General features: G+C 38.8%; 1 protein-coding gene across 1 annotated transcript in view; it reads right to left on the bottom strand.

Moving 5' to 3' along the window:
• Nucleotides 1–27,721, bottom strand: part of LOC123752192 (apoptotic signal-regulating kinase 1) — a 52,819-nt gene extending 25,098 nt beyond the window's left edge. Inside the window, 16 exon segments of the mRNA XM_069332610.1 lie at nucleotides 186–281; nucleotides 2,254–2,420; nucleotides 2,898–3,163; nucleotides 3,292–3,425; nucleotides 6,286–6,469; nucleotides 6,924–7,108; nucleotides 7,821–7,980; nucleotides 9,778–9,937; nucleotides 13,252–13,423; nucleotides 15,112–15,223; nucleotides 16,595–16,704; nucleotides 16,899–17,067; nucleotides 19,801–19,973; nucleotides 22,150–22,344; nucleotides 25,240–25,440; nucleotides 27,551–27,721. Coding sequence (XP_069188711.1) covers nucleotides 186–281; nucleotides 2,254–2,420; nucleotides 2,898–3,163; nucleotides 3,292–3,425; nucleotides 6,286–6,469; nucleotides 6,924–7,108; nucleotides 7,821–7,980; nucleotides 9,778–9,937; nucleotides 13,252–13,423; nucleotides 15,112–15,223; nucleotides 16,595–16,704; nucleotides 16,899–17,067; nucleotides 19,801–19,973; nucleotides 22,150–22,344; nucleotides 25,240–25,440; nucleotides 27,551–27,685 — 2,619 coding nt within the window. The 5' untranslated portion in view covers nucleotides 27,686–27,721.
• Between the last annotated feature and the right edge of the window lie 219 nt (nucleotides 27,722–27,940).

Raw genomic sequence — 27,940 nt, 5'->3', positions numbered from 1 at the left:
GACCCTGTCTTTAACCAGGCCGTGGATGGTGATCTGGTCAACCAGGATGTTCGATGCGCGGCTGCTTACAGCCTGACGTACGAGTCACAGTCCTCATCCACGTAAATCACTGTTCACAATGCCATGCATACTATCATACCTTCTCATATGGAATCCACAACGATAACCTGCAATTTCAGTCTCACCTTAAACATAGCAGCCTCAGGAGAGCCCAGCTCAATGAATGGTGGGTTGCCTGTCGCCATTTCCACTATCGTACATCCCAAGGACCATATATCAGCCTGAAAAGAATAAAAATTTGAAGAAAATACTAAATATGGTTCGATCGCACAAGGGTGATCGAAAAAGGCATACCCAGGCCAGCATATATCACGATACAAACAGGAAGGTTTAATTAGTACACGGGGTAATACCTACAGGGAGTGAAGTGAATAATATACAGGAAGTGCAATGACTACAAAATATTTCAATGAGTAAAACTGGCATAATGGGGTACAGGCTGGTGAAGTGAGCATATACTGGTGTAGACATTACTGTAAGAGCTCAGTACTTCAGATTCTGGTAACCTGAATCTCCAAGCAATCCAAATCAATTCAAATTTCAGTTTTGACCAAGTTGACCTTTTAACCCCAACAGCAATTTGAGTTGTAAGATTATACCAAACAAGAAACTCAAATATATTCGAGTTCGAGTGTCTGACTTCTCGACTAATAAAAATTCAGGTTATCGAGATTTCTGCCAAAGATACCAACATAAATTGGAATTTGCTCATTTTTAGACATTCCTGGTAACAAAATTGGCTAGTTTGAATGGAAGTGAGCCCCATTTGATTGAAATTACTATGCATAGACAGACCAGTGTCACCACTTTTAATTATTGACAACATTCCAGAGACAATCTTACATCAAACGAGAGCATTCTTTTACCAGCAGCAATTACTATGTGGTCAACATTATAGTTTCAGGGAAAGTCTTAATACTCCTGATATTTTGTTAAACTTTTCCATTAAGTGCCATCAGTCATTGGAGGATTCCAGGATCAGATATGGTGATGCACTAGATATTGTAGATGCCTTTGACTAGGTGTGGCACCTTGGGCTAGAGGGGGTCGCCGATGTGAACTGGGCGAATGCTAGACTAGCCCCCTTCACTAGAAATCTAGATAAAGTAATAGTGTAGGCATATTGTGTAGAACATCTAGACTGGAAGACAGGCCCAGGATGTGGGATATTTAGGGGAAAAGCCCAATGTTCAAAAGATTCAACTATATAATGAAGAAAGGCATGGGTTAATTACAGTATTAACACTTTAGGATCAAGAGTTCTCAGAGATCTTTCACCTGACCTAGGATTAGAAACTTACACTGAGGCTTAAATTACATAACTAAAATAATTCTAAAAATCAATGAATAATTAATTTTGTGTAGTTTATTAATAAATGATATTATAGACACCACAAGCCTTCTTCAAAACCTATTTCATTGCATAGCTACTGTATCTTGAACACCACTCCATCTGTAACACCGTAAAGGTATTTTGTATTTAATATATATACATAGTACAGGTGTCACAGACAAGATTTTGAGAGGCGCCAGGTTGGCGGCCCCTAGTAATTAAGGAACTCTCACCTCCAAGTGTTAATAATCTCAGGTTGACCTCAAGTCGACCGGAGGTCATTAACACAGAGGTGCGAGTTTCTTAATTACTAGGAGCCGCCAACCTGGTGCCTCTCAAAATCTTGTCCGACTAACTGTCCGAATGTAACGGTGTTACACATCAGCAATCTTCCCAAGCTGATTCAAATCTGGAACATGTTCATTTAACAAGTACAGTATATATGCATAAAATAAAGTAACCGATAGTCCATAATAATACTCCATAGTCATATAATGGCTATGGAACAGTTGGTTCATCCAGTAACAAACATGATTACAAGTTAGCAATAAATACATGAAACTAATAATAAGCTGATCAAACTAATGAATTTCTAGTGTCAGGCTTCAGATTAGCTGAGGTAAGACGACATCTCTTGGCTTGTAGTTAAATTAACACCGCCAGCACCAATCCAAATAAACCTAAGTGTTCAATGAAAAAATATTTTTGTGAGGGGGGGGGGGCAGAAAGGGAAAGAAAGAGAGGGGAGGGGGGTGAAGAGAGTGAGAGCGAGCGAGAGAAAGCGCGAGAGAGAGTGCGAGATAGAGAGCGAGAGAGAATGAATCTAACTGACCGACTTTGTTCAGTCTAAAACAACTGACCGGAGCTCCATATCCTCTGGCTCCTTTATCAATGACTTCAGGTGCCATGTACTGTAGCGTTCCAGTAAAGGTCTCGGTGCTCAAGCAGACTCCAGCTAGTCGCTTGGATGTACCAAAATCTGAGATCTTCACCACTCCTGTATACGTATTGACTAGAACATTATCACCTGTGGAGAAAAAGACATAAACTAATTTATCCAGAGATTTTGAAACATGGGGAAAGGAATAAAGTTCACTTAAGAGACTGAATATACTGTATACAAATGCTTTAGCTATGGAGAACTTGCACTTCACTATATTTGTGAATTAAACATTCATAGCATAATACTGTATTAAAGTTATAAACCAAACAAATCTATAGACCCAATATGCTTATTTCTTCCTGACAGTCTTATGTGGACAGTCAAAATTGGTTTTCATACAACAATATCTAAGGATAACACTAAACCTGCCATTTATTAAGTGCAGTGATACAATATAGGCCTTCACCCCCTAAGGGCTAATCCCCCAGTTTATAACACACAACTGAAACAAGAATTTATATCCAGACTGTACCAGAATACCACACAATGAACAATTGAATGGTAACTAAAGACAAAAACTTCACTCGTACACATAACCACAGAAATCTTCAGATAACAAACCTTTAATATCTCTATGCACAATCTTCTGATCATGTAGATACTTTAACCCCTCAAGAATCTGCTTGGTATAATACGCAATGGTTGCTTCATTTTCCTTCAGAGGGCCCCACTTTGATCTGAGGAGGGCAGATAAGGATCCCCCTGGCACCTGCTCCATGAAGATCTTGAAGAAACCATCTTCTGAAGCCGTTCCCAAGTACTGCACAATGTTACGATGACGCAGCTCTGAGTGAAGCTTTATCTCTTCATGCAGGGGTTGAACTTCTCTAAAAATTTATTATAACGTAATCAAGAAAAACAAATAACAGAAACCAGTTATTAGCACAAAATTCATTATTCTTATCCAAGTCAATAGAATATTATCTATAATTGATTGAAAATAAAAGATTCTCACCCAATATTTTTTTCTGGGACTTCTTTAACAGCAATTCTCACTTGAGTGTTGAGGTCTCTGGCAGCATAAACAATACCATATGTACCCTTGCCCAGAACCATACGCTTTCCACTGTCGTCCAATTCATACTCGTACTGAAAGATGAACAATTATGTTTTGTATGAATAAAATCAAAACGAGTTATTGAAATTATAGATCAACAATTACTTTCAACTTGGACAAACTATCCCAAAGTAAGAAAAAATACAGTATTAGCGTAAGGAATAGAAACTGCAACCTAAAAAAATACTGGTGTAAATTTAAATACTTTTTTAGTCTATTACAGTAATACAGTGCAACTTCGATTCAGCGAACTATATGGGAACAACCCAAATACATTTGAGTGAGATTTATTGTAACCAGAGATGTCTTCAGGAGGCATTTGAATGATGCAATTTTTTTAAGACAAGAAAACTATACTGCTATGCCTGTTTCTTTCTCCTAAGAAGTCACTCGCATATGAAATGTTTGTTTAAACGTGACTGGAGCCATATTTAGAATTACCATTAATACTCCTAATATTTCCCACTCTCTATAGGCTAATTTCATTGAGTGAAATTTAAATTTCAACCTATCACATGATGGGACAACTATGAGGAGATCCTGGCTATAGAGAGATTTCACCCCATTGCCAGGTCTTTATTTCCCCAGATCCAGCCCCTCGAATCTTTAGCAAAAGAGACAGGGCCATAACCCCATAACGATGTAAATGAACAAAGCTCTTCAATTTTCCTAAAGATACGTGAACTTTGGCTCTACATCCAAAGTAAATCCGCACTTTGTAAAGTGTGCGGTGAAACCATAGATTTGCCAAATCAAGGCAGCACTGTACAACTTTTAACCAAATAATTCAACCCAAGACACCAGGGGGTAGAAACTGTTCTCCACCCAACAGGCAGCATGGCAAAGGCAAAAGGAATGACAATTGGCATGAAGCAAAACTGAAGTACAGCCCACAGACTCTCACACAATAAAAGCAGGCTCGGTGGGCAGGTCCAAAGTCAGACCACACCCAACACCAGTCAGAGCTTTCCAATTCAAGCCAGTAAAAACTGAACCAGTAAACTAGGTGCAGGCGACTCACAAGCACACACCAAATACTGCATAGGAATAAAGCAACCGAGGGTGTAATCAGCTTATCACAGATTGATCATGTGAGCCCACCCACACCCTCAAATAAAACTGAACGGCCCCTGCCCCAGAGCCTCACAATGGAGTAAAAAAATCCATGCACTACTCAGGAAAGGAACCCTTCACAGGAGAACAGCCTCTTGAAGAAAGACTCCCAAACCCTCCCAAGAAAGGAAAGTAGCCAGACATGGGCAACACAAGTGAGTGGTCAGAGAAGCAAACTTTAAATTCATGCAGATCCAGGCAAAAAATGACTATAGGGGCCACACAAAAGTATGGCATATAAGCACACAGGTGAAGCTAACACCAAAATAGGAAAAAACACAAGCAAAGAGACCATCGTAGGACAGAGTCCAAAGGATGGCCAACACTTATCTGGAAAAACCTGGACCTGCTGAGTAGGTGCCACGAAGAACACTAGCAAATGGGTTTGCACCAAGTGCATGACTGATGGGTTGACTCCAGTCAGACAGTGAAGTTCTGGGGCTGCCACCTGGTGGTGGAGGTGTGTAACTAGCAGAGAAAAGACCTCACTACTGTGCTCCTGGTCATAAGAGTTGTTTCTATTTTTCTTGCCGTTGTCCATTTTGTTTCATTTTTACCTGTTTGGTAGCTTATTCTCAGTTTCAGATGATCTAGTATATCCCCTGCTGCTTGTGCCTATGAGTGGACCAGGTTTTGGCATCTGGTACCCAGTAGGCATTTTATGACTCACAAAGCCCTGGTATGATATATGTAGAGCAATCCAGGCAGTACTGTAATTACAGGGATCAACCTCCACTACCCAGGGTGGGAACCTTAAAAGAAACCCCATTGGGGCAACCTCCTGAACCTCTAAGGCCCTGATTCCCAACCAGCAGATTGTGACCTTGAGAGTCTTTTGCATATTAGAAAATAGGGCTATTCCCAAAAGAAGGTTGGGAACCACTGCTGTAAGTGATAACCCTAACCAAAGGCAGAGGCAATACCAGCAACAGCTAGAAAAAGTACCTCAAGCCACAAGCAGTCGAAGCAAACAAACGCGAGGCTTAGCAACAGTGGTTGAAAAAAAAAAAACGCACGTAAAGTTGGAAAAGGAGCAGAGGGACACCTGGTGTAGGTGTCACCAGGTACACGACTGGCTGGGGCAGCCGGCTGAGACTCCTTGTTTCCGGCGCTGCCATCTGGTGAAGAGCGAGTGTTGCTAACTAGTAGTTGGATCTGGACAACTGTGCATATTGTTTGTATCAGGGTTACCAATATTCTCCATGCTGTTGCTGGTTCTGGGGCGCTCGACATCACTGGCTAGTTGTTTTTGCAGCCTGGGTGTATATACATATCCTCCCAGACTCCTTTTGCTTTTATTAAAGGGAACCAGGAAGCCAGGGCAGATAACCCGGGCCCAAACAAAAATTTGTAATAACTATGGGCATGCAAAATTACCATAGCAAAAAGACTGGCTCCAAAGCAAGGAGACCAGTAGCAGGCCAAACTATCTGACAAAAGGACAATGTTCGTGCCAAGACACACAGATCGGGCGCTCGGTAAAAGTAATAAGGTGGAGCCAAGAATCACAGTCCAGATTTCCTGGGGCACCCACGAAGGTACTCAAGATGATCAAGTTAGCAGGAAAGTTTTTGTATGTACGAAAAAGCACACTTTACTGTATTTTAAATGTTCAGCTTACTCGGGCTAGTTCTATATTTATAAAATGTTTGCTACACAGTTTTATTGATATGAGGTGTCATTAATTCAAATAAATGGTGTATGGAAAAATTGTAAAATATTTTATGCCAAAAATGACAAGCACAAATAGTAAATGAATAACAGTCTGATATACAGTACCTGAATAGGTCCTGAAGATATTTCAGCCTCCAGGTCCATAACTGTGCCTTTTTGGTTCACAGTGAGCTCCTGAACCAATCGAAAAAATATCAGGCGGCATTGTTCAGAGGGAAAAAACATTTGAAAGTCATCAGAGTTCTCTTGAACGTAGAGGAAAACTGCACGCTCATCTCGTTTATAGAGTCTGAAAATATTTCAATTTTACTGTGTGAAAAGAAATTAAAGTAAAATTAATCTTTTCCAAGTAAGAAATTTTACTGTGTGAAAAGAGAAATTAAAGTAAAATTAATCTTTTCCAAGTAAGAAATTCCTTCATGTACTATAATTTGGTTTTCAACATTTTATATCCTATTGTTGCCTCACTTTCCAATCCAGATATGACAGAGGGACAGGAATACTTTCCAATATAACCCATATAATCCTAAATGGTGGTGGAGGGAAATGAAATCCAGTCCAACGGAAGGACTTGTGGCAAAGTATCCCTGTACCAAATTTATGAGGCGTTACAATATTTGTGAACAATTATTGCATGAGAACAAATTTAAAATGTCATTATTTGTGCACTGTAGGAAGATCTAGATGAACTGCAATTACAGTACTCTTATCAGATTTCAGGAGAGAGAGAATGAGTAACTCACGTAATAGTTTTAATGCTGGAGGCATTGAAAAGCCAGTCATGGACCTGTCGGCAGTTTCCTTTCATTTGGTCAATGCACAAGTTCCCAACTTGAATGCTCTTCTCCTCTGCTCCAAGGTTAACAGTTACATAGCTCGGCAAGTAATAACTTGGCTGGTACATTCTTGTTGGTTCTAATATCAGAATCTGTAAAAGAAAAAAACTTTTTAATTAGACTAGACTAAACAGTTCATCTATTATCAGTAATAATATTGTACTTTATATATTTTCCGTGACCACTAGGTACATTAGCTAATGAATAAGTTTTACTGCACTACCTATATGTAGGGCCAATGGCAGATTATTTTGCCCCCTAGGAAAGGCCAACTATTTGCAAGCAAAAATTGCTCAATTCAATTTTCAAAAGCAGATGAAAAGAATGAAAAGTACAAAACTTGAAGCTGTTAAATTTAGTTTAAATGGTAAGTATAAGTAATACTTCAACCTTTGATTATATTTCTCAAATACAAAAGAAAACAGTTTGGCACATGAATCATTTTAAACTAAAGAGCACTCAAAAGAACATATACCTCCATCAAAGGCAACACAACCCTCACCATCACTGCCTTCTGAACCCTTATTTAAACCCTTTTAGTTAACTCTCTTCAGTTGTATTGTTTTCCGACTTTTGCACTATCATTCCAAAACATTTTAATTCCTTTTGGTACCTTCCTAACACCATACACATGATCCTCAGATTGTTCATGTCTACTGCTCTAACTCGAGACTTTTCCTGCTTATTCAAAACCATTTCACACATGTACTCAGTTTTATCACAAATCATATTAATGATTTCCGTATTATAACAACAGATATAACATTTGTTTTATTTACTAGAACACAGAAATATAAGCCTCACTGGAAATCTGATGACATCCCCAAGTTCAGTTTTAGTAGCTTCTACAAAATAATCAATCCAAAAGTTGAAAATTGTCTCCTCAGGTCCCGGTTCACTATCTTCAGGACGCTTCCGGAATCGGTTGATGAGCATGATGTTGCCAATTGTAGATTTCAGGTACCTAGATTAATAAAATAAAGCAAACTATAGTTAAAATAATCATAAATCGGTGTAAATTATATTTGTGTATTTGTGTATTGATCTATCAACATCCAATCAATATCTCAATATTTAATGCACATAAATGTTCTATGAAACTAATGTCATAAATTAATAGTTGTGCTAAGCAAAATACATGATAGTAATACAAAATAATTTCTGGATGCTTGACAATCTAAATTATATGAGGTTGGACCAGTTTCAGATAGAGATATTCAGGTAAGCCAAAATCTGACTGTTGTTTTTCCAAACAAATGTTTGCTATTACCAAAAGATAGAACTTTAATTTACACACAAATTAATAAAATCATACTGACAGACCATTTTATTTATATAAGTCTGAGTATACAGAATACTAATGCACCACTCTGTACTGGACATTGAACTGCTCCATAAAGCAACATCCCAGTGTCCCTGGACAAGATAATGTAAAGTTAGGAAGTGCAGCCCACTAGCACCAGCCCTAAATGTCATAAAAATGATGAGAGAACTGGAGAACAATTTAATCCAGATATGAATGGCTGAAAGTGGTTATAGCCCTTCTGAATCTATGAAGAATTTAGTAGGTCCCCTCTGATGTCAAGCACGGCCTTGAAAGTTCTGCTTTTTTTTTTTGGGGGGGGGGGGGGGGGGGAGCGCCCCAGGATATATTAATGTCATCAGCGACTCCCTTCGCATAATACCAACCTGACAGGGACAGTTGAAAATTTGATGCAGCAAATTGCTGTATGTCACCCATAGCTGACTGCATAATCTGATATTCGAGGATCCAGAGAGATCTTACTTAACCCTTGCACTGCATTTACCATCCTGAGATGTTCCACCCATGGTATGATTACCAGCCTGAGGTGTTCTTAGGTACCCCACAACATTTGAAACTCTTGTGGGTGCAAAGGGTTCCAAATCAGTAGCTGAAGCCTCCAATAAACATCTACTATATTACAGGCGATGAGTCAATAACGTGGTTGAAGTATGTTAACTAGACCACACACTACAAAGTGAAAGGACGACGATGTTTCGGTCCATCCTGAATCACTCAATCAACTTGAGAATGGTCCAGGATGGACCAAAACGTCGTCGTCCCTTCACTTCCTAGTGTGTGGTCTGGTCAACATCTACCATATTGACAAAAAATTGAGGATGGCCAGCTGTGTCTACAATTGGGCTAGTTTGACAGACACGGCTGTAGCTCCCAACCCAATAGTGCAGCTTTTCATGATTCTTATAGTGACTCTGCTACATGGCCTACCTCATTTTTGAGCAAGATGTAATGACCTCATTCACTACATCCAAAGTAAGTGACAATTTTTTGGACTATTTTCCTATGCTTAAGGCTTCGTTTTTTTTATATAGGAAGACAAAACTTTCCTTTCTTTGCACACAACCCTTGTGCAGTTCAGGGGTTAAAGATGTAGCACAAAATAAGAGCTCATAAGCAGATAAGTAAGTAAAGGTAACAATCTTTTATAATGAACAATATGGGTTTTGAAGGGGAAAGCCATGCCTGCAAATATGAGAGTTCTACAAAAGGGTCACCAAGACATGACAAGAGAGAATGTGCCAATTAGACCGCATAATATTTTCAATAAATGCTATATAATAACTATAGTTGTGACTGATATAGGTAGAAACAGATATAGTATATACATTCTGTAAAAAAGGAATTGCGTCTTAAAAAAAAAAAAATTACATTACAGCAAGCCAATATTTTTTTGGAGATGAATGTTTGTTTAAACAAATAATTATCCTTTATACATACCAATTAGGAGGCTTCAACTTGAACATGCATTCGGCAGCTTGAACAGCTTTCCCATAATCCTCTGCCAAAACACTAATTTCAAAAAAGGTTGCCACATCCCAGTAATCTTGTAGTGATGATAGGGAACCTTTTTTTCCAATCAGGTTGTTAAGAACCATACCTGAAAATATGTAGTCTCTTTGAAAATGGTCAATAGAACTTGGATATGAATAAATCTAAAATATAATCTACAGTATATAGAAATTCACACAAAAATTGGACTCAAATTTTTTTATTCAAAAACTGCAAATGTAATGAACAAATCCACAAGGGATTTGTGGATTGATGTAGTGTAGTGCAAATATAATTCCGACTAACTGTACATCATTATTATGAAAAAAGTCTGAACAGCAGTAATGAATAATTAAAATGAAGTGCAGAACTTTTTATAACTCGGCACAAAACTCATTCCGATTCACTGTTAAAACTACACCATACTAAACATATGTTTCTGTAACTACAAAGCTAAAACCTTATACTATTAAAGCAAGTAGTAGTAAATTTTGAAATTCCGGGAATAAACTAATAGGATAGGTTCTAAGTTTCTGGCAACAAAGGTGAATACATAGGTTACTCATTTTAGATAATTACATTAATGAGACCTAGTAATGTACTACTGTATACTATTCATTGTTTCAGAGTTGAAGTTTAAAGTATGACAGCTGATCAAAAAATTAGATTTTGGACAAAATTTGGGACTAAGTTACATAAAATTCCCTTCCAAAGCACATTCAACAGCAAACATTATTCATCAATGCACAGTGCCAGTGTACAGCACACATGTACGAGAGCCTTTACGATGACCTTTGATCGAGGAATTTGATTAAGGTAGAGTAACGTATCAAGGTACTGTAGATAAAATAAAAACTAAAGTTAGCACTTAATCCCTGCACTGCTCACCTGTTTCCCATTTCAACTTCATAGTACAAGTGTTAATGCATTATTAACATTAACTGAAAAAATTAACTCCAAAAATTGCCAAATTCAATGATTTTTAGTTTAAATCACAAGTGAAAAAATATTGACAATAATAAGTTAAAATATTGCTAAATTCGATAATTTTTTGCACCACCTGTCAAACTAGATATCTCTGCGAGTGCAGTACATGGGTTAACTTGTTAGTGGTGCAATCATTATCAATGAAAACCGGAATAGGCATAAAGGCACTAGAACCTCTAAGCACATGTAAACAGAACAACATCAACAGTAAGGTATATGGTAAACAAAACAAAATAAATGGCATTGAAAATTTAAGTATGGAATGGTCTGTAATGAAAATGCCATTTTCAGTTGGGCCCTAAGTAGATTCCAGAGTTTATGTGCGGGTACAGAACCTAATGTTGAATTCTAAGGCTTTAAAATTATGCCAGGCTTCCGAGACTCTCACTGACCTACTGAGAGCCAGGACCAGAATTTGGCTCTCTTCACGAGGTGATGAGAGCTCTGGGATCAGAGATCTGCCCAAAACTGAAAAAAACCAGCGTTGAATGTAATCAATCACCACTTTCTGGGTGAGCCCCGGAGGCTCCCTGGCAATGTTCCAGGGAGCCATAGGGTCTCCCCACACTAACCCACCAGAAAACTTTGGTGAAGCAAAATGAGCAACTGCTTCAAACGAAGAAATGAAGCCTAAGGTAAGCAAGACCAAACAACTGATGCAGCAAATGGCCAACCCTAAACTTGATGCACCTGAGTGCCACCAGATTGTGTCCCAGGTCAACTCTGGTCCCAGTCAGCAGCCAACTCCCTAATGGTTAGCAAAAAGCTCCAAGCCCATAGATTAGCAATGAACATATTGGTAAAGAAAGGTGTCAGAGCAACAGAATTATAATCATGAGGGCAAGGACAGACAGCCAGCTGGATGAATTGAACAACCTCCTGGATGACCCAGCCAGACAACCCCAACCTAGAGAAGTAATACCCATGCCTCCAGAATAAAGCATGAAGTTGCCTACATCCTGAAGTTATCACAATATGACTACTTTAACAATTATTGTCTGGGTTTTTCATGCATGATGCAATTATGGATGTAATAGGTCTATGTGGATATACGTAATGAAGTTTACCTTCACCCACAAGAAAATCCTACGACCATTTCAGGGTATTGTCATAAATGTTTCACCCAGTGGAACATTTATGACAATGATGACCAAACCACACACTAGAAAGTGAAGGGACGACGACGTTTCGACTTGAGAATGGTCCCGGACGGACCGAAACATCGGCGTCCCTTCACTTTAGTGTGTGGTTTGGTCAACATATTTCAGCCACGTTATTGTGACTCCTCATCTGCATTTATGACAATAAGTGTTATACAGTAATTTCACTGGGTGAAATTACTGTATAAATATTCACTTATTTTTGTGTTTTTCTTACATTTTTGCATACAAAATAATTCTATTATGAAAAATTATTTTGGGGATTTTTTTTTTATTTTTTGTGTATAGGCGGGTATGACCATTTCTCCATAGCCACGGTCTAAAGGTTAAAGATATCCTCAACTGAGGGGGGAACCCAAAATGAAGGAAAGGACAGACGTATCCAAGCCTAATTAAGAACTAGGATGTTTCAGGAGCATGAATGGGCTGGCAAAACTAGGACCAAGACAGCTAGAGAAAGGGGAAAGAGAAAGCATCCACCACAAGTCAGAAAAGTCAAATGATATGAAGCATGTGAAAGAGTATACAGCCATGAATGTAAACAATCGCTTATTCAACCCAAGTGCACACTCAGTTAAAGTGCAGGGATTAACTGAACAGAGAACAGAGCCAGGCATGACTGCCACATAAGACTACAATTACTTCCCATCAACAGGCCTCTAGAGTGGACAGCAACTTATCTACTGCCCAGAAGTAAGAGAACTCGACTCATATTAGAGGAAACTCTTAGCTGGAGCAAAGTACAAATAGTGAACAGTACAGGGAATAGCAAGGCAGTGACAAAATCGCTCACATGAATCAGGATTTGGAACATTGCAATGGCTCCGAGCAGAATGAAACTTTCCCAAGGAAAGCCAACACCACTTATCTGAGAGCATGAAGCTGAATGTGGACTCAGCAGAGGTATGAATTTAGCTGCACCAGGTGAATAAAGGAGGTGACTGGGTGGCAAAGACCTTGGGTGATCTGCACTGCCATTTGGTGATAGCCAGGCATATTATGGCTATGGTATTTGCCCTGCACCAATGACTGATTGCCTTGTTTTTCCTCAGGATTACTAATTTCCTTTCAAGCAGTTGCTTGGTTTGATGTGCCTACTTCTCTCTCTCTTCAGTTTTGGGTCGATCTCCAAGACCCTTGCTTGGGTGGGTTGATCTCCGAGACTCTCCCTTGGGTGGGTCTCTGGGGTACAGTATATGCAATTTAATTATGCTTGACAGGTCCAGTGCTGTAACTCAAAGTTATTGATGGGACCCCTCCCAAAAATATATCTCACCTATATGCTGCAACTCTGCTGATTTTGAGAAATCATTGCCAGCTATAACAAGAAGAGTAGCCAAGTTGATCCCAGCATATTCATTTGGTTGTACTTCAAATCCTTTTCTGTACCAGTAAATTGCATTATGCAGACTCTCCATGTCTATGTGCTGAGATTCAACAAATTTATCCTGCAAAAAGATCCAATAATTAATATAAACATGGCATTAGAGTATACACTAAATTTAAAGGCATCTACTATAACATACTTTTAGAAAAAATTAAGATTTTACCGAGTATAAAAAATAAATTTATTATAATTATAAATGTATTATTTAACTTGCTAAATACTCTAATATGCACTGGTTGAGGGTACAGTATGTACAGTACGTCTATACTGTACCTTGTTTGTGGACAATTGTTTGTTGACAAACTGAATTATGTCACTATTGTCTTGGTGTTTACCTTGTGTGCTTGAAATTAGTGTACAGTGGAACCTTGATTCAACGAACCTTATTTCAGCGAATCTCCAGTTGCAACACACACTTTCCAGAGTGGGTTTACTCACCCGATTTGACAAACAAAGTTTGGCAAAGCAGGGTATGGGAAGATTTGCTTAGGATGTTGGGCCAGAGTTCACAGACTAATGAGAAAATTTCCCCCATGATATGACAGTTTGAAATTAAAATTTGGCTCAGCAAAATTAGCCCACAGACCATAGTAACTATTAGGGCATGAATGGTAATGTTCTTAATATGGCTCCAATCACATTTTTAATGATTTCCAAAGATGGACATAATATTAAAATAAATAGAGACTTGGGGAAGCTATTGAGGATATTTAAATAAAATTCTATGGTTCATTTTCATTTCCTGTTGCAGTAGTTTTCATTCACTAAAATATGGCTCTTCTGGTTGGAGGCTGGAGCATGGGAAAGATGCTGGATATGATTAAATCTTTTTACATACAGGATTGCCTGGTACTTCTCCTTCATGTGATAGATTGAGATTAAATTTTTGCTCAGTTAAATTAGCTCATTGAGTACAAGGAAATATTAGGGTACGTGGTAGCTCTCTTAAATATGACTCCAATCACATTTTTAATGATTTTTGTAAATGGACGCAACATTAGAAAAAAGAAATGGCTAAAGCAATGTATTTTTTCTTGTATTTAAAAGAAAATTAATCTCACAACCTTTTCCAGAAATCATTACCGGTTGCAACGAATTCCCCAATCCAACTAATTAGGGTTACCTTGAGGTTACCTTGAGGTGCTTCCGGGGCTTAGCGTCCCCGCGGCCCGGTTGCTGGACTGATCAACCAGGCTGTTAGCCGCGGCTGCTCGCAGCCTAACATATGAGTCACAACCTGGTTGATCAGGTATCCTTTGGAGGTGCTTATCCAATCTTATGAGATTAATCTTATGAGATTAAATTTTTGGCCTTTAATAGGGTTGATTAAATAGGGTTGGCCCTATACAGTTCGCCAAATCAAAGTTGCACTGTCTAAGAATACCAGTAGCCTGGCAAAGGCAGGTACTAAGTGAAGCGTCCTAATGGTTGCAGGTGCCACTACTTGTGAAGTTAGTGAGCACTACAGTACTCTTGCCTCAAGTAAAACATGTTCAACAAATTTAATTAAGTGCTAAATATTCACAATAGTATGCAGCTATGTACAGCAATTCCGACACATAAGTGGCGGCCATTCAGCAGTCAGATAATTATAACATTCTGCATTATTATAAAAATGGCCAAAGAACAATTGGTCTTAATCAAGATTTCTCTCACTGTGATTCTTAATGAAAAACTTTGTTAATAAAAACTTTGTTCCTTCAAAGTGCACTATGGTGATAGACTGACCTAAATAGCACAATATATTACCTTATATATTCTACCACAGAGACACACCATGTCAGGAACTTCATTTTCTTTCTTTTCTAAAGCTTTTGTGATCACAGCAAGAGCCTTCTCTCGGTCCCCTTCCATATTCCGTCTGTTGAACAAAGAATAAGTTAGTACTATACTTTAAATCTCAACCAAATTGAACAAATATGTCAAATTCTAGTTACTGGCATTGTTTTTTTTGGTGGCAGATGTCTTATTATTTCTGTAGTAGTGTTACATTAATACTGTAGGAGTGTTGTAATACTGGTGTTAAAGTACTACTATATTGTTGTAATACTGTACTGTAGCATTGTAAATTTACTATAGAAGTATTGCTGAAGTACTGTAGCTGTCTTGTATCAATACCATATTAGTCAAAGTTGTAGAATGGTTGTAGTAATGTGCCAATGTTCCAATAATACTGAAACTACAATGAAAACAATACATATAAATATGAGCCATAGCCTCGGGAAGGCACTGCAAGGGGATAGGTATACATATTACCAAAAATACTGAACACGTGCTGGAATGCTACCCTTTACACGACTGTATTCTGTGTCCTGAAGTTCCTACTCCTCCTGCCACTCTCCCTACTGTACAAGATTAATTGCATTGTGAATATAAATTTGATGTGGTATTTAAGTTAATTTATTATGCACCCCATACACATCCTATGAGTGGTAGTAGGTAAGGTTACAGAGGCACTCAATTCATTTATGTAAGCAAGTTATGGTCTTGATAAGTTAGTTACAAAATTTAATGTACATTGTTCAATCAACAATTAATGGGTTCAAGACCAACCTCAAGTACAGTCTCTAAGCTAAGGAACTTATATGTGTGTTGAGCTTTCTACATAACCGATACTTTTATCATGCACATCAACCCCCAACCAGTGGACAGAGGTGCAAAGGTTGCAGTCATTTACCACCTACAGTTAGCAAACTGGGGATATTTGATTAAAATGTCTGGTAGAAGGGAATTTTGAATGAAATATTTACACATTTCTTGAACACTTGTAAAATAGGTCAGGAGTCCGTACATTAGACAACCGACGGTTAGAAATGCGTGGTCCGAGAGCTAATAGCTCAATCCTGTAGGCATAAATGATAAGTACAAAGTGACAGAGGCTGTGCGAATAATTTAACTGACACGGTTTACATTTGGTCAGGTCTATATTAGCAGGCAATGCAAATTCCCAGAGATACTTCTAGCTGTGTCTAAGCCAAGCAGTAATAACATCTAGGAGTCTTGATTTAATGGCTGAACTTCAAGGTGCAGTTCAGAATCGAGGTCTATGATTTATTTCCATGAAACAAGAGATGGCTTGTATTTGATCAAATACAGCATAGCATATCATATCAGTACCATTTAAGAGATTAACAAAGGGTAAAAAGAAAGTAAAAACTAAATTATGTTCCTCCTACAGATAAATGCACTGCCATTACAGTATGCTGTAATGTATATAAAATTAAAAACTCACCTATTTAGTGCAAACCCATACAAGAACCTAATGGCAGGAGTGCTAGTATAGAGTTTGCGGTTTGGTATAGTCTTGAGATCATCGACCAGCTGAACCATCGCGTCATAATCCTGTAACACAAGTACAACTAAGATACAGCAATTTTACTAACTTTTAAATATTTGAGGAGCCGATAGGGCAAAATTACTTATAAGAATGTTTAAATTTAGCAAAACACAGATCCAATACTTGAGAAATTACACTTTAAAAATACACACACACAGTATTATACCATTAAAGTATGCCAAACAAATTTATACTATACCTGGATCTCTCTCAATGATATTAACATATTGAGAACAACGTCAATAGACAAAATATTTGGGTCATCGAGTCGTCTTCGGAGATTGTGCAGCTGCTTTCTGAGCTCATCACCGGACAACACATCCCGAGCTTTACGAAGATCAGCAAGGAACTTCTCCTTCATGTGAGCTCTGAAATTAAAAGAATCCAAATAATAAGTCACACTTTAACCATGTTTAGCATGAAGTTAGTCAGTGTTGGAAACCAACAGAAGCACAATTCCTTTTTTAAATGTTTTATTCTTTCCACTGAATTGGCATTACCAAAAACCTTTTCCAACAATAGAAGCACTGTTTTATTTTACAAACATTTCTCATGGAATTGCTAAGTGAGAATATACAAATAGTGACTATGTATGCAAGTATATATTTTCAGATATGCAGAGCCACTAGACTTGTCATTTACATGTGCATGGTAGACTAGTTACACCAGACACCAGTGTTGAAAGGTGATCACATTATTACCCAAGTGCTGTATTGCAAGCCAGCTAACATTTAATAAGTGCCAATTGAGTCATTATAACTGGTCACATTGCAAACCAAATCTTATTCAACTGCATAATCTTTTATGATCCAGCTATGCCTTGATACATATGTAAAGCAACATCAATTCCATTTTGTTTAATATATGTAGTGTAAATATATTAATGTTAAAGATCTCCATCTCTAACCTTGAATGATCTTTTCAATCCAAGTGTTATGAATCTATTAATTATACTTGCTAGTGATCACTGTTACAAAAACAATGTCAAATATGCCCCCTCCAAGTCCCTTCCTCAAGACTGACTCAGAAGACCAAGATCCATAACAGTCTCGCTTAATGAGTCAAATTAATAGGAGCAAATCTTCATGCTCTGGACAGGACATTATTTATGCCGTTTCCTTGATAGCTCTTGTAGAAGATATACCAACCAAGGAACTGTATTAACCAACTGCAGCCATGGTAGCTCCCTATAGTTGCAGTTGAAGGATGCAACTTTATGTTCATTTACATAATATTGCATTCATTCCACCAGGTTTCACTTCTGACTTCAGTTAGTGTAAGCCTAGTTCAGTGTGAAGAAAAGGACAGATCAATGTCTGACATAACCAACATATGGATGGTGATACAGGGAACCTAAAAATAACAAGTGCAAAAAATTGATGGGGAGATGAAAATCATTCTCAGTGTCTTGCTGATGATAATCTGATGATAGCAGCAATGCAACAGGTGGGCCAAGAACTAGCCACATGAGAGCAGGAAAAATATTGCAGCCCACAAAGTTCTCCAACTTGGATAACTCTGGATCAACAGATAGTGAAGTCCAACTGCTTGAGTCCAGATGAAACATGTCCAATGCAAAGGCTTTCCTATTGTGAAATGAAGGAATCTAAACAAACTTTGTTTTCACCGAGGCTAACAGATCCAGTTGTGAATGGCTGAATACATCACGTTCATAAAAAGGAGGCCCTATCCACATCCATTTTATGAAAATTGAACAGAACTAGGAGAAACCACCATAACATTCCACATGCCCTAAAATGTGAATTTCCTTGAGGACATTAACCAGAGTTCTGAAATAAAGCTATTGTTATAGTCCACCCTGTGACTAAAACTAGAGAATTTATTTCCATTTCATCCTATCATCTTCCCGGAAGTCTAGAAAAACAGAGTCTAGAAATTCTCTACCATTGAGGAAGACCAGCCAGACTTGGAACCCAACTTAAGTCTTTGATCCAAATCAGGGTACATAGAGCTTACCAACAGTCTCTCCAACTTTCCCAAAATCACAAACAGCAGCAAGCAAGCTTGCAGGGATGCTCAATAACACTCTCAAACATGACACCTACAGGTGCAGTACATAAAATCAGCACCAACCCGGGGAAGAATGGTCGGTTGGGAACAAGGAAACGTATTTGAAGCTTAAGTTAAACCCCAACCTGGGAAAACACAGCGTAGGGAGGCATTAACTGAAAATGGAGCACGTACCAACAAAAAATTTCCTGTGTGCTCCCAGATGTAAACAATCACCTCACATGTCCTAACTACCGTCCCCACAGAGAAGCCAAAACCCTTACACTACCCAGGGCAAGGCCTCATTGAAAGGCGGAAACTAAGGGGGAAGAATTCTGAACCTTCTCAATGAAGGGAACTGATTAATGCAGGGACAATACCAGCAAGAACTAGAGAAGGAAACACAAGTCACAAACAGTCAAAGTGGAGAAGACAGAAGACCTGCAAAAACACACAGATGAAGCAGAAACAGAGCAATAACAAGCACAGGCCTCTATACAAGACAAAGTCCCAAAAGGAAAGCCAACTCGGATGAAAAATGAAGCCTGGAAAGGCAGCAGAGCACTTAAGAGCTTGCAAATCAGAACCAGGTGCATGATTGTTAAACAACCAGCTGGGAACCCAATTATCCAGGGCTGCCATCTGAGGGCAAGAGTTGATAAATAGTGGATGGTGCTGGACAATTAGTGTGTACATTGTCTGCATTAAGTTCACCAATTTTTCTCATGTATTTGCTTCTTTTGATGCATTCTACCTTCCTGGAGGTTTTTCTTCTATCAGCCTGGGTTCATGTTGTATCCCCAGAGTCCCCCTTGCTTCTATGTGGAGACAGCCAGATTCTGTTCCTGGTCCTCTTTAGGCCTTCATGGCTCAAAGAATTGGTGGGGTACTTAGGCTTGGAGATAGAGAGAGAAAAGAAAGAAGAGAACAAAAAAGAGAAAAAGAGAAAAGAGGGAGAGATAATGAGTCCAGATATTGAAAGGAAATGTGCAAGAAAAAAAAAAAAAAAAAAAAAAAAAAATGAGAAAGAACAAAAACTAACATGACAACACCACAAGTATCTTAGCCAGAAATACCCAAGAACTACTCACTTTGACTGAATTTCAACATCTTGTAACTGTCTACGAAGTTTTGTTGAAAGAAGTATTCTAGATTCAGGAGGAATATTGTCATCGGATCCAATTCTCATACTGGGATCCGTTAAGACACACTGTCCTGCGTCCAATAGGCGGTAGGAAATGAAAATATAGTTGCTGCAGGAAAACTGAAAAGATAAATAATAATCTTAACCTTGATGTGATTACTAGACGAGTTTACAAGGCAAGTATAACTAAACATCTGAATGTATAATCATATCCCCCTACACATCTAGCCTTCACACATCAGTCTCTTAGGAAGAAAAAAGCAATAATTTGCCTTGTGTGCTGATGATGAAAAATGCTGTTTGACGAGATAATAATTAGCATGTGTGTGTAATTATCCATTAGTAGATTTGATTTGGTATTGGGCTTAAGGCTTATCAGCCTCTTGGAGGCTTACTAAGGCTGACACTGCTTACTGACCTACCAAAATGAACACATTAATCAAGATCACAGTTCAGGACTAAAGCAAGCCTACAGTACTGTATACCGAATGTTTTACATGCACTGAAAAGCAGAATACACTTCTCAAGTGTATTTCCTGTCATGTTTTGTATGTAAAGATAGTTGTATGGTATTTAATAACATAAGGGGAAATACAAAATTTATCCCTGGGCCAAGCAGATCTCACAAAACAAGAAGGGACATTAAATAAGTAATGTGTGCAATGACAAATTCAAGTTTAATGTGTACAAGGAGTGCAATGGGGTAAGGAAATCTAATGGATATATGAGGGGTGCAATATATACATTAAGTACACCGAGAACATGAAGTAATGACAACAAATTGGTGTAATGAGTAAAAGGAAGAATAGATTAGACATGAGGTCATGTGAACCGACCAGATGAGTAACATTTCTCTGAATTGAGTCAAAGTTGATTGAGGGAAAGCAGCCCCTCCAGATGAGAGAAGGAGGTGGAAATTATCAGGGGAAAGCGCCAAGCTATTCGACTATATAGCACTGAGACGGTGTCAGGATAAGGATTTGGGATGGGACGGGGGAAAGGAATGGTGCCCAACCACTTTGACAGCCGAGGATTGAACATCGACTTGCATAAAGCTAGACCATTACTCTACCATCCAGCCCAAGTGGCTGGGCCCCCAAATGAGAGAGCATTATCCTAAACAAAGTTAATTACCCTTTTTATAGAGATGAAGTCATTGAGAAGTTAAATATCTTTTGAACCTGAAGAGAATGTCAGTTTTCAGAAACACACTTTTCAATCACTGAGATGTTATGTATCAAAACTGATGCCTTAGATATTGAGGAAGGAGTGAGGCCCAACACTCAGGTTTTCAAAGGAGAATTAGTAATCAGCTGCATTTTGCTTTAATGCAATTGGCAAAACTTTTGTGTTATTGGAATTCAGTCTGACTAAAATTTAAGTGCCTTAAATGAAGATTGAATTAGGATCATAATTACGAGAAGCAGAAAGCAGACTTTACTGTGGGCTTCAAATAAACAATTATAACTGAAGTGTGAGGAGAGGTGTAGAGTAGAGTCATCAGCATAATAATAAACATACAATGTACTGTAAGATAAAAACAAATACAACATAATGATGCAATGAGAACCAGTATGTGTAGCTAGTCAGAAGCAGAAATTTGTGTAGTCAGTCAGTAAAGAGATCCAGCTTATGCAGCCAGTTCGTTCGTTAGAAAAATTAGTATGTGGGGGCCAGTCAGTTAGATTGTGATATGTTTCGAGTCAGGAAACACCGTGTTGATGGTAAATGTTGCCAACTGGTGGAGGTTGTGTGTAATAGCCTGGCAGGTCAACCAGTAATTTGTGAGAATAATAATTGGTGCTCCTAGGGTTACCAATTGGTTACAAATTAGTGCTCAAGAGTTTACCGAAATGCTTCTTGGCAGTCAATCTGGACTGGACCCATTTGAACACACAGTATACCTGTATCTACTAGCCACAAAAGCCAAATCACTAACATTAAAAAAGGAGTAAAACTTATAAGTAAAGCTAAAGGTTAACCTTCAGATAACCTTTCCAACAACTTTTGGCCTCTGGGTTACATTGGTAGAAATTTTTTTTTTTTTTTTTTTTTACTGAATATAAAGTTAATCTTTATGCCAATTGGAAATCAACAAATTTCAGAAAAATTGGAAAGGGAAAGAGGCTCCATTGCATGTCCCCATTTCTCCCGATATACCATAAAGGAACAGAATGAACAAAGCATTTGCAATAGAAACTTTATCAATACTCAAGATTGACCTGTACCCTAAAGTAAAAGACCATAAATGAATAACACAACACTTAATTATACACTTGCATAACCCTACTAGTACCTTGAGAGGCATGGTGACCTCAGAGTCATTATCGTTGTATAGTAGAATGTTTTCTTTCATATCGAAGCTTTCACGTACACCAAGATGATAGAAGAGAGAATGTTGCTGTAAAACAATCGAGAGATCCACAATGGCAACATCAGCATTGTAGAATTGGTCCAAAACATTTGTTTCTCCAAAGTCTAGCTTTTCAAACTGGGGGGAAAAAAAGGTAAACATTATTATTAATAACCTTAATGTAAAGCATGTATTTATGATGAAGGATAAAATATAGTATAACAGTCATCATACTGATGATAATTTGTAAAGCTGAAAGATTACAGCACAATAATCGTCATACTCATGACAAACTGAAGCTATAAGCAAAGAAAATAATTTCAGCAAAAAGTTAAATGATTAATAATACAGACATGACTCGACAGAAGAGGGTACTTAATTTCTAACTCCTTAATTACATTCTTTTCAGAAAACATGAAATATTATACTAATTCTGCCACATCTAACTTGCATCAAGAGTCAAATGGAGCAATCAAAGGAGAGGGATTATTACCTTACCTGGCAAGGAACAACATTTTCAATTATTATGTTACTGGGTAACATAATAGACGTGGGATCACCTGCAGGCGATAAGTCACAATAACGTGGCTAAAGTATGTTGACCAGACCACACACTAGAAGGTGAAGGGACGACGACGTTTTGTGACGTCGTCGTCAATCGACATTCTCAAGTCGATTGTGACGATCGATTTGAGAATGGTCCAGGACGGACCAAAACGTCATCGTCCCTTCACCTTCTAGTGTGTGGGATCACCTAACTGCTTCAAGCATAAGCTAGACATACTGTACATTCAAAAAGAGTGTCAGTAGATATAAATTGGCCCATATGCCTCATATGGGCCAATTTCCTTATCCACAATTTCCCAACAATGGCTACAAGATATATGAATTTAAATATAGGACGGTTATAGGCAAGTACCAGTTTGCAAGGGTTGTGGGTAAGTAGAATGGCCTGTCAGGTATATTACCGAGACCACAGTTTAAAAGTCTTCATGAATAGAGTGGATGAGTATATCGGTGAAAGGTGGTGGATTTAATCAGAAACCCCCAGCTAGTATGGACTGACAGGCCTGCTGCATTGATCACCAATTCTTATGTACTTATGATCCAACACATCCTGCAAGAACTTGCCCAATTCTCTCAGAAAACTACTTCTGGCAGATGGGAGGAATGTGGGTGGGGGGGGGGGGGGAGGGGTAGGCAGATGGGAGACAATGAGCAATAATAACTAAAATTAAAATATGATGATAACCGTAATATAACCGAGGGTTATTGACTTTTTTTTTTTATTCACACCTTAGTATTTTAAATTTGATAGCAATACTATGTAATGTTTGAGACACTGAATAGAAACGGGTAACAATAAAGAAGAATAAAAATAAACGAACTATAACGTATCCCTACTGGGGTTACCAAGTAGATAATGGTTCATTGGTTAATAACTACGGTGAACTTACAAGGCCTCACTTTCCATTATGGCAGGAAGCAGCACAAAATATATAACAAAAAAATTAACAGATGTATATTTTTGGTTAAAATTATGTATATGATTACAGTACTTACATTTTAACACAAAATGGAACAACTTAAATTTGTAAACACAAACTAAATTTTGTCTAAATGTTATTATAGTACCATAACAAAAAATATTACGAGAATTTGTATCTGGATATTCATCATATTATTAATTTTACTTTCTTGCTATGTGAAACGTGGTGAACCAATCAAAATAGCTCTCAAATCAACACTTGTTTGAAGAATTAATGTCACCCAATTCTTCACACTACCAGAGAATCTCCATCATTCATTGTCCACACACATTGAACGGATTTTTCCACATGAAGCAGATGATCAACCAGGCTGTAACTCGTGCATCTAACTGCAGACACATCAAACAGCCTGGTTAACCAGGTTACCAACCAGGGGACCTGGTCATAGACTGGGACGCCTACAAAGCAAGAAAGGAGCACTTTTGGACCATCCAATTCATAAAGTTCATCCTGGAGACTTTCATGGATCAATGTGTTAAACAGGCTATGAGAATGAGAGAAAGGGAATGCTCCATCAATGCTGGATTTGTTATTTACCAGGAAAGAAGATGAAATATTTGACATTCAGTAACTTCTTCCATTGGCCAAGTGTAACCAATGTGCTTTTGGAAATAATATATGCATTATATCCTAGAAAAGAATGTGGAAAATGAAGCAGTTCTTTAATGTTCTTTAATGAGTTGATTGGAAAGATTTTTTGTTAACCAAGGAAGTAAATGAGAAATATGCCAAATTGTGAGGTACACGAACTCAGAACCTCAGGACTACGAATCTGAAGCGCTGTCCACTCAGCTGTCAGGCCCCTTAAGGTACAATATAGTTTATACCAAAACAGATGAAAAAAAGGACTAGTTCAACAGAAATTATGAGAAGACCAGAGAACAAAAGGCAAAATAATATGCAAGGAGCCTGTGATATGCTTTCCAACTTCAGAATGCTATTAAATGCATGCATGATGAAATACTAAAAGTTCATGACTTTTGTGAAACCAAAATTGGAATGTGTGGCAGTTGTATGGAGTCCATATCTCAAGAAACACAAACTGGAAAAGGTGTAAAAATATATTACTATGGCTCCTGCAACTTCAAGAACAAGAGGTCATAGATTCAAGATAAGGAAACAAAGGTGCCAAAAATACATTGGAAAGTTCTCTTTTACAAAGAAGAGTGGTAGATGGTTGGAACAAGTTTGAGGTGGTGGTGGATGCCAAAACCATCCGTAATTTCAAAGTGTCACAAAAGTACTGGGAAGACAGGACACCACAAGCGTAGCACTTATCTTGTAACTGCACTTTGGTAATTCACTCGCCCACTCATAGTTTCTCTTTCCCTCTCACTCACTCTCATTCTCTCACTAATTCTCTCACTAATTCTCCCACATAATCACCTTCTATTAATTATATAGCCGACGGAGAATCTTACTCGAGTCACTCTCCATGCCTGGAACCATTAGGGAAAGTGTTTCAAAATGTATGATCACATACCTGAATGTGGTAACAGTTGGCATTAACAGAAAGGCAGCTGGCCTTCACCTCATCCCACGCTTTTCTGCGATGATGCTGGCGCTCAGTGTGGCTCAGATCCAGCACGCAAACCACATCCATGCGTGCCCGAATGCCTGCCAGTAGGACCGACTGCCCTGAGTGGTCACTCTTGCTGCCTAGGCTGTCTGTCATCGTGCATACCTAATAACAAGAAAAAGGGTTCTGTAAACCTGAAGGATAATTACCATATTAGCATTGACAATGAGAACAACTACTAATACAGCCAAAACTGATAAGAGAATGAGAAATGAGAGATTAAAAATATAAAATGTGTGCATATTTTTGTCATTTCTGCTTGTTTGCAAACATGATCAAATATTATTTAAACTAGGGACATAACTAGTTGGGCATCTTTAATAAGGAAGAGCAGATATGGTTTGGACATTTTATGGGAAAAATATTATTTTTGTAAATGTAAATAATGCAGATTAATTTAAATTATTCCATAGGATAACTACATGTCTTAGTAGATTCTATGACCCATTTATTGCCTACCAAGAGCCATGACCAGACGGACTTGCTCTATTATGAAAAAGAACACAGGATCCAAGATAAACAATGAAACTAATTAAATTTAAGGAAATGAAGCATCTCTAAGTATACAAGGCAAACAATCGTTTCTGTTAGTTAAATACCCTAACCATTATGCACGTACATGCCACCAGATTGTAGCAGAGGTCACTTAGAGGTCTTGGTCAACCTGCCCCCCCCCTATCCCCCCATGCTAAACTCCTCAAACCTAGTTGTTTAGAAGAAGGGAACAGTAAGAACAAAGAGCTACTTAGAGCCCACTAGAAAAAGGGAGTTTCATTACATTCAACACTATTTCTTTGAAGGACACCTCAGTACCTCCATTAACTTAGATGAACTTGCCTCCTGATAGAGGAGGCCAGTTCATCTGGAAGCAGAAAAACACAATTTGGGTTGACCTGTGGCAGAAGAATAGTAACTGCCTGCCAAATGCCCAAGCTCTCATAAATGCCAATATGAGACGAGAGGCCAACATCAGAAAGACCTCCAGTAAAACCAAGCTCAAACATTAGCCATGGGCAAAACAGAAAACAAAGCCATCAAAACAGCTAACAACTCCACATCCTCAGAGTGGAGACCAACTGCCTGTTAGCTGATCTAACCTCCACATGGAGGACCAGGAAAAGATGGGCCTTCAAACAAAAGATGTGAGAAACAAGGTCACGTTAGAGAGCCCCCCCTTCCCCCCCAACCCTAATGGCAAAGGGAGTGGCACAAAAATGACACTTCACATCCCTAGGATAGAACACAATGAACCTCGGTTGGAGACTAAAGAACACCCACGACAGTAAGAGGCAAGAACACATCCCCCCCCCCTCCCAAATAGTAGCGAGGAGGCTCTGGAATGTCCGAACAAGGCAAGATAACAATATAGTATAGATAGTAACATAAAATCAAGAAGAGCAAGGACACAGAACAACAACAGACAAAGGATGAGCACCGAAGAGAGGAAAAGGTGAGGCCTGTCAAAGCACCATATAGTGCCACCAAGAAGATGCCACTGTAGCATCAACAGGTCTGCCACTTGGGACAAGTTGGAGAGTTGCAAACCATCGAGGTTGGGCACACCACCAGAGCTTGGACAGGTGGAGCCCTGGGAAGGGAAAAGGCTCAACAATGGGCGAGAAGAGTCAAGAACCAGGGCTGAATCAGTGACATGAAACTGTAGAAGAATGTATCCTGCAAAGGACCCCCAATACAGACAATAGGGGAAGCCCCAGAACTCCTATTTCTACCATGAGTGAGAAATGTGAGCATCAGACTGAACCAAAACCAGAACCAGAGCTGCCAACTACGGCCAAAAACACCTGGCAAAGCAGTTGACACTCACTGCTGTCAAATCCTATGAAACCTCCACCTCCAAGGAGAGGACAGAATGGGCTAGAGAACACGAGGGAACACAACCAGGAAGAATTTTGGAGTTGAAACCATATTAATCTACTTTAGTAGATGGGGAAGCCATCACCTCTCCCAGTCTCCCCACTTTCTCACCTTTCCCATCCTCTCCACCTATCACCCCTCCTCGATTTCCTTCCCCCAACATCCCTCTAACCACCTGGTTGATACCTGGTTGATGGGGTTCTGGGAGTTCTTCTACTCCCCAAGCCCGGCCCGGGGCTTGGGGAGTAGGGGGGTTACCTCTTTCCCTTTCTCACCCTCCTCAACACAGTCACTCATTCTGTTGCTGCCTGACATGCAACCCATCAAACACTTCACTTACATGACTGACTGACATCCTCAAGTATCTCGCACCTTGCTCCAGCATCTGCTGCTGCTGCCTGACACGCAACTCATCAAACACTTCACTTAGATGACTGACTGACATCCACAAGTATCTTGTACCTTGCTCCAACATCTGCTGCTGCCTGACACACAACTCATCAAACACTTCACTTACATGACTGACTGACATCCACAAGTATCTCGCACCTTGCTCCAGCATCTGCTGCTGCCTGACACACAACTCATCAAACACTTCACTTACATGACTGACTGACATCCACAAGTATCTCGCACCTTGCTCCAGCATCTGCTGCTGACTAACACACAACCCACAAATATGATACTTGTGCAACATTTGCCAGCACTTTGCAGGGATTAACTACAGTAA

The sequence above is a fragment of the Procambarus clarkii genome, chromosome 4, assembly GCF_040958095.1.
Source record: "Procambarus clarkii isolate CNS0578487 chromosome 4, FALCON_Pclarkii_2.0, whole genome shotgun sequence".
Lineage (NCBI taxonomy): Eukaryota > Metazoa > Arthropoda > Malacostraca > Decapoda > Cambaridae > Procambarus > Procambarus clarkii.
The sequence above is the reverse complement of the archived record's forward strand: the minus strand, read 5'-3'. Positions and strand labels throughout refer to the sequence as shown.